Source organism: Delphinapterus leucas, chromosome 19 (genome assembly GCF_059928025.1).
Source record: "Delphinapterus leucas isolate spDelLeu-1000000601 "Yukka" chromosome 19, BTC_Dleu_Yukka2, whole genome shotgun sequence".
NCBI classification, from domain to species: Eukaryota; Metazoa; Chordata; class Mammalia; order Artiodactyla; family Monodontidae; genus Delphinapterus; species Delphinapterus leucas.
The window spans coordinates 54,774,548-54,782,705 of record NC_143147.1 but is presented as its reverse complement, the minus strand read 5'-3'; the positions used below and the strand labels follow the sequence as shown (position 1 = coordinate 54,782,705).

At 39.7% G+C, this 8,158-nt stretch overlaps 1 protein-coding gene across 4 annotated transcripts in view; it reads right to left on the bottom strand.

Moving 5' to 3' along the window:
• Positions 1-902: 902 nt before the first annotated feature.
• EFCAB3 (EF-hand calcium binding domain 3) overlaps positions 903-8,158 on the bottom strand; it is a 39,056-nt gene continuing 31,800 nt past the window's right edge. Inside the window, exons 9-10 of one of the 4 annotated variants that reach the window (XM_089901387.1) lie at positions 6,656-6,778; positions 903-3,264 (exon numbers count right to left, since the gene is read on the bottom strand). In XM_089901387.1, coding sequence (XP_089757513.1) covers positions 2,944-3,264; positions 6,656-6,778 — 444 coding nt within the window. In that variant the 3' untranslated portion in view covers positions 903-2,943. The remainder of the gene's footprint in view (positions 3,265-6,655; positions 6,779-8,158) is intronic. The other 3 variants (XM_022589076.3, XM_089901388.1, XM_022589075.3) reach the window with 3 other exon arrangements.

Sequence of the window (8,158 nt, the reverse complement as noted above, 5' to 3'; positions counted from 1 at the left end):
GCATGTGCTCTGGAACTGAAGGACTGGTGAAGGTATCCTAGTGTCCCAATTTGCTCTCCTTAACAGTTTCATAGAAACTGGACAGCCTTCGTAGCAGCCCTAGATATTGAATAAGCTGGTTTAACAACGTTAATTTTAAAGCAGCTTTTGTGGCTTTTTCCTTATTGCAAAATACATATATGTTTATTGTAGAACATTTAGAAGATATAGATAAGACAAAAAAAAAGAAAATATCCCATCCTACCTTTAATTTAATCCATTAGACACTTTGGTTTATATCCTTCCAGTGTTTTTTTTCTAATTTATTTATAGAAATAATTTTTAAGTTAAACAATTTCAGAACAAACTGCTTTGTGCCCTTCTTTTTTTACAGTTTCATTGAAGTATAATTTACATACAGTTAAATTCATCCATTTAAAATGGAAAATTTGATGAGTTTTCATAAAAATCTGTATTTGTGCAACCACCATCATAGTTAAGTTTTAGAACAACCCCATAACGTTCTCTCATGCCTTTTAGCAGTTGTAGTCTGCCTTGTAATTGTGAATATTATTCTTTTGTTTGAAATATGCTTTTTTGAAAAAAATTAATTAATTTATTTTTAATTTTTGGCTGCATTGGGTCTTCGTTGCTGCGTATGGGCTTTCTCTAGTTGTGGTGAGCAGGGTTAATCTTCATTGAGGTGTGAGGGCTTCTCATCACATTGTCTTGTTGCGGAACACGGGCTCTAGGAGCGCGGGCTTCAGTAGTTGCAGCACGTGGGCTCAGTAGTTGTGGCTCATGGGCTCTAGAGTACAGGCTCAGTAGTTGTGGCTCATGGGCTTAGCTACTCCGCGGCATGTGGGATCTTCCTGGACCAGGGCTCGAACCTGTGTCCCCTGCATTGGCAGGGAGATTTTTAACCCCTGTGCCACCAGGGAAGCCCTGAAATATGCTTTTACGACATAATTTTAATGACCCTTGTATTGTTTTGTATAGCTGTATCATAATATATTGGACAATTAGGCTACTTTAAGTTTCTTACTATTAAAAATTCACCATGAGAAAAATCCTTATAACTAAATCATTTTGTACATTCATAATTCTTTTTTTAAACATCTTTATTGGAGTATAATTGCTTTACAATGGTGTGTTAGTTTCTGCTTTATAACAAAGTGAATCAGTTATACATATACATATGTCCCCGTATGTCTTCCCTCTTGCGTCTCCCTCCCTCCCACCCTCATGATTATTTCTTTAGGATTAATTTCTAGAAGTGGAAGTGCTGAATGAATGGTTATAATTAGCTCCGTTATTAAGCTCTGGGAGGTCAGAGCATTTTATCTGTTTCCTCACTGTTAGATATCCAGGTCTGAGAACAGGGTCCACCACACAGTTTGCAACTCAGGAAATAATTGGTGAATGAATGGCTGAGTACCTGTTGCTATACTGTATTCCATCAGAGAGAGGCCAATTTATGCTGTCATCAACAGTGTGATAATTTAATAGAATATATTACTGCACATTTAAAATTTTCCAAGACAGATGTACTTAAAAATATTCTGTCCTGTTATCACATTGATCCAAGGAAATATTCCAGGAATTCTAATATTTTGGCATCCAAGTTAAATCTCTTAGGTTGCCTGTTATACTCACAGCCATACCAAAAAAAAAAAAAATCTCTTGTCAAACCATGAATTTTGTCTTTTATTTAGAAAATGTAATCACTTATCTATAATGTTATCTATTTTTGTCCCAAACATAACATTATAAAGACTGGCAAATATACTTAGACAGTTTTGAATATTCAAGGTAACACAAAATTACTTCAAGGTTATTTCATTAAACAGTTTTGGGATCCTTCACTATCTTCATTGTTTCTTCCTGGCATGTTATAATTTTACATTATAAGCCACTGTCTCCATCAATATGGAACATGTATTTTCCTTTTTCTAAAAGGAAAAAAAAGTAATGGATGATATACACTTAAATATAAAATAATAAATTTTATATTATTTATATTTTTCCACAATAAAAAATTGCAACCCCTCAAACTTGTAATACAGTTATACATGTGCTCCTTTATTAAATGCATTAAAGAACAACAACAAGCATAATGCATGAGATCACCTTAAAAAAATTTTTTTTGGTAGATACCTAGGAGTGGGACGGCTGGTTTTCTTGCTTATAAAATTCCTATCTAGCGATCCTTCATTCTGGGAATTTTTCTCCAGGCATACATAGCACTGATCAAAAATAACACTACTTTTGTTTAGCAATGGCCAGAAGTCTGGTCTGGAACCTTTTTTTTGAGTGATAAAACTTGAAAAGAATATTCTTTCCAACCAAAATCCATCTTTAATCACAACTACTACAAAACTGTTACTCACTCATTGACCTTAACAGTGAAGAGGGAGTGAAATCAGCTATTCTTTAGGGTAATCCAAGAGATCAGTCTGAAAGTGTGTGGCTAAGGAGCCTTACGAAAACCCAAATCTAATCAAGGTTTCTTGGGGGATTGTGAAATTATTCCCTGAAACTGAAGGGTCATTGTCATCTGCTGCCTCTGGCTTCTTTCACAAACGATAAAAAAACTAATGCCACTTAAGTCACATAAACTCAGGTGCTTATTGCTGAGAGGGCTGTTAGGAGGTCAGAAGGGCAGCCCTGTGCTGAGGTAAGTGCAAGCTTTGCTTTTCTCCTTCCTGCTGAGGCCCAGGCAGTTTTGAACCAGGTAGGGGCAGCGGAGTGCAGCTGGTTGCTAGGGAAATAACCGCAAGGCATCTATCTACTAGCAAGAATTAGGAAAGGGAAACCATACTATGACTTAAACTTTTTTACTGGTCAGAATTCCAAAGATGTCACCATTTCCAGCTGCTAAGAATGTATTAGACAAAAGCAAGAATAATTTTGATATCTATGAAAAACTAGTTTGCGATGAGCTGTTTAGAAAATGTAGAAATTTCATTGTCGAAACCCTTTGAAGCCTTTCCATTTTGTTCTTCTTCCTGTGTCACACTCACTAATATCCGAAGAGGAAGAGAATGCAGAGTTGTGGAAGGAATTTCTATTCACATAGGCATCATATAACCTTAAGTCCTTTGGGGAAAGTAATTCTTGGCAGACATTCCAGGACCATGTATAAGTAGAAAAGGTGTCATAAAAGGACTCATTTTTACTGTCTATCCCAATCAAATCCCCTCGGATCTTCCGCCAGAGGTTTAGCATTTGTTTCCGGTGCTCAAGGGCAATTCCCAAGTTATAGGTATCTGTAGCTCTCTTTACCTGCAGTGAGAGAGCAGAAGTTTACAGTAGTTACCTTAAAATGTCTTTGGTTTGTGGACCACAATTCTAGATATCCCAAGAGTTATGTTCCCAAGTTACTTGAAAGTCACTGAATTTATATATTGGGTAGTGCCTCTTGAGGACATGTGAGTTAGGAGTTGATGGACAATGAAAATGTATTACTTGGGAATAATGAGATTTTAAGAAATTTTATAAGAATTTAAAAACACAGTAGACTAAAACAGGAGGAAAGTGGGATGGAGATAGGCTCTGGATATAATAGGAGTGCCAAGGATGGCACTCAGTCCAGCCTAGGGCAGGGAGGGAGAAGATGCTGAGCTGCGTAGGTCCTCAAGGACTTGATTAAATCGAGGGAGTGGGTGGTGATGGGAAGGTGTTCCAGGGAGAGGGAATAGCATAAACAACGGCTCAAAGGCAATGCATCCTGGAGCTGGTAGGGGGAGTCCAGGCACTTTGGTATTGCTAAAGTGTCAAATTTGAGGAGAGGCAGGCCAGGTGTTGTTGCTGTAATCAGGCCCTGAGACTTGTTCTCAGTGAGGTTGGGCATAGCCCTTTCATCAGTGAAAATCATGCTGCAGTGAGACACTTTTCTGTTGGAAGTGAGATAAATCCCTCAGTTGTATGGAGCAAAAAATATAGTTGAAAAACCCTGTCATCTCTGAGAAGGAAACATTCATTTCCTAAGCAGGACAGTGACAGGCTGGATCTTCTTTGGATTCATTCCTCACAGCAGCTGTGTGGAGGATGGGTGGTGCTCTGAGGAAGGGATAATCATTGCAGGTTGCTGTTTAGGTAAAGCCTAATGAGGACCTCAGCTGAGGCAGTAGTAACAGGATGGAATAAAGGGGGCAGATGTGAAAAATCTTTGGGAGAATGAGAGTAGCCAGATTTGGTGATTGGTGGATGTGAGGAGTGAAGAAAAAGTATAAATTAAGGATGGCTCCTGGCCTTCTAGTTTCAGTGCCTGGGTAGATGGTAGTTATCAACAACTGAGATATGGAATCCTCAAGAAAGAGCCAGTTTGATATAGAAGATGAATTCTGTTTTGGACATGTCCAGTTTGATATGTGGTGAGACAGCAGGGTAGAGATGTTCATCAGGCAATCGGTGAGATGAGGAAGAAGTACTGGAAAGAAGTCTAGGCTAGTGACAGCTAAGAGTTATCAGGTATATAGGTGGCAGCTGAAACAAGGAGGGTAGATTGAGATAGCTCAAAGAATACTCACCCTAGCTGTTCCTTTACTTAATGCAGAGATCCCCAATGTTCTGTTGCGACTGGGTTATAGGGATGCCAAATTATTGGTATTCTCAAGTTTCCTAGCCCTTGAGGCAGCTAGCACCTCAGGGCTGGAGCCCTTTGGCTATAAGCGACCTACATTTACGCCAGTGTGAATTTATGCCATGATGAGACAGAGGTTGGGAGTCCATTCCTTTGCATTCTTGTGGCATGCTGTACTGTCCTCCTGTAGTTCCGTTTATCCCAATGTATTATTACTACTCCTTTCCTTCTCCATGTCTCCCACCTTACTGCTAGCTCATTGAGGGTAGGAACTGTGTTTCTTATTCTGTGGTATCTCATAATCTCAGAACTTTGTTAACACTGGATAAATATTTACTGAACAAATGAATGTATATAATAATAAGAGCAGTAGGATGAGACTAGAAAACTAGGAACCATCAGGACTTAAGGAGGGACATCCCTGGTGGCCCAGTGGTTGAGAATCTGCCTGCCAATGCAGGGGACACAGGTTCGAGCCCTGGTCCAGGAAGATCCCACATGCCGTGGAGCAACTAAGCCCGTGCGCCACAACTTCTGAAGCCCACACGCCTAGAGCCTGTGCTCCGCAACAAGAGGAGCCACCACAATGAGAAGCCCGCGCACCACAAAGAAGAGTAGGCCCCGCTCACCGCAACTAGAGAAAGCCTGCGTGCAGCAACGAAGACCCAACACAGCCAAAAACAAAGACTTAAGGAACCTAAATGTCCATCGACAGATGAATGGAAAAAGATGTGGTTTATATATATACAATGGGATACTAATCAACCATGAAAAAGAATGAAATAATGCCATTTGCAGGAACATGGATGGACCTAGAGATTATCATACTGAGTGAAGTAAGTCAGACAGAGAAAGACAAATATCATATGATATCCCTTATATGTGGAATCTAAAAATAGATATAAATGAATTTATTTACAAAATAGGAATAGACTCACAGATGTAGAAAACAAACTATGGTTACCAAAGTTTGAAAGAGGAAAGGGGGGAGGGATAAATTAGGAATTTGGGATTAACAGATACATGCTACTATATATAAAATAAACAAGGGCCTACTTTACAGCACAGGGAAATGGAAAAGAATCTGAAAAAGAATATATTTATATGTGTATGTATAACTGAATCACTTTGCTGTACACCTGAAACACTGTAAATCAACTATACTTCAAAAAAAAAAAGACTTAAGGGATGAACCTTCAGGAAAGAGAAGAGAGAGGAAAGGACACAGAACTACAAGGAGAATTAAAGATGCAGTATTGTAAATGTTAAGGAAGTAGCAAGTGTCTAGGAGAGCCTGATCATTAGTGTCAAATGCAGAAGGGAGGTGGCATAAAATAAATACACCCCAGTCTGTCTCTAGAGGACAAAAGTTGCTAAGAAGTCAGGGCACAAGAGTAGACAGGTGGCACACAGTTGTGGTTAATCCACAGTTGTGAATTCTGAAGCCAAGCTACCCATGCTTATAATTCTGGCCCTATTACTTCCTAGCTGTGTGCCTTTGGGCAAGTCACTTAACCTCTCTGTGCATATGTGTAAAATGACATATGTATACCTATGCCTATAATTCTGGCCCTATTAGTTCCTAGCTGTGTGCCTTTGGGTAAGTCACTTAACCTCTCTGTGCATATGTGTAAAATGACAAAGAGTAACAGTGCCTACCTCAAAGATTTGTTGTGATAAGTAAATGAATTAGTACCTGTAGAGCACTTGTAGAGTACTTATAGAGCACAGTGCCTGACACCTAGGAAGCATACTTAAACTACTATTATTACAATTATTCTTTTAGCTGCCATAATAAAGAGGCATTCACTCATCACAATTCCCTGATGACACCACTCACTGTGGCCACTGGTTTACTACCTTAATTAGTTGCTATTTCCAGCATGAAACAAATGAATGTCCCAGAAATGATGCTGGGTATGACTCCATAGGTGATTAGCAGGATGAATTATAACAGTTAACACTTGAACCCATTTGATTATAGAGCAAGAAATATCATTACAATGGATGAAAATAAGAAATGATCTGGTCTTATTTTAAAGACATAGCTGTCAGTGGTTTCTCTGAAGGTGTTCAACAGAGAATACTCACATGCTCTTTAATAGCAGCTGCATCAGCCACTGTCCAATTCTGCTTTCTCTTGAGTATTTGGTTGATGGCGAGGATGTCAGTTGGGTAGCCTGAGGCACGGTCGATAGGCTTTGTATTTGCTGCCTTTATGAACATTTAAAAAGGAAGGTTAGTAATATATTTTAGTTGAATTATATAACAAAGACAAAAATACACGGAAGTGTATTGTATTATGAAAGGGTGTGTATATGATTTACAAGGTTATTTCTATAGCACTTGTCAGTTGTTTTGGGGTACCTGGTATAGTGCCATGTGTAAATGGGCATCTAGCAAACTCTCTTTCTTAATAGTGAAGCTTACTCATAAGAGGAGTATAGACCACAGGATGGTTTATGTTTGGGATGGATATGGAGGGTAGAGAGGAGTCAACTCCATCCTCACCCAAACTTCCAAAGCACTAAAAATGAATGTGCCCTCCACAAAGTACAACATATACTACTCCCAAAATTCTCACAGGGAACCAGCCATCTGTTATTTTTTTACTGTTCCTGGGCTACTGAACAATGGTGGTGGAAATCATGTAAATATGCAGATTGCTTTCTTTGAAAATGTGTATTACCCAGTGTCATCCAGGCCCTCAGTATTGCTTGACATTCCTTTTCTTCATTTGCTGTAAACTCTCTTACAGTCCTCATAGCGGCTGCTGGAAAACCAGACCTTCAAACTCCCTTAGCTGCGCTGCACTGGCTTGTGGGATCTTAGTTCCCCGACCAGGGGTGGAACCCAGGCCCTTGGCAGTTGAAAGCGCAGCGTCCTAACTACTGGACCGCCAGGGAATTCCCCTAATATGAATTCTTTCAGCTCTTCTTTCCACCTTATGATTTCTCCATCCTTTAACCCATTTTTTCCCTCCTTCCCTCTTATATCTGAGAGTTTTTCTTAATTTCCAAGGTCTCCTCCTGTACCTTATCCCTTCAATTTTCCTCTTTCTGCGGCTGGCTTCAAGGGTGTGTGATCTGTGCAGTTACACAGGACCTTATACTTAGAAGGGTCCTAAGTTTGGTTTAACGTTTTATCGTTGCTGTCTTTATTTTTATTTTTTTAAAAAAATATTTATTTATTTATTTGGCACTGGGTCTTAGTTGTGGCATGCGGGATCTTTATTTGCAGCATGCGGACTCTTAGTTGCGGCATGTGGGATCTAGTTCCCTGACCAGGCATTGAACCTGGGCGCCCTGCATTGGGAGCGTGGTCTTAGACACTGGACCACAAGAGAAGTCCCTGTTGCTGTCTTTAAATTCTTAATTATTTTTGGACAAGGGGCCCTACATTTTCATTTTGCACTGGGCCTAGCAAGTTATGTAGCCAGTCTTGCCCCTCTCCTACATCTTCAAACATCTTCAGTTTCTCTTCTCTTTGAGCAGTGGTTTTCAGCTTTGGCTGCATGTTGGAACTTTAAAAAATACTGAGCCCTGGGCCCCGTTCCCAGAGATCTGATTTAACTGGACAGGGTTGTGGCCTGGG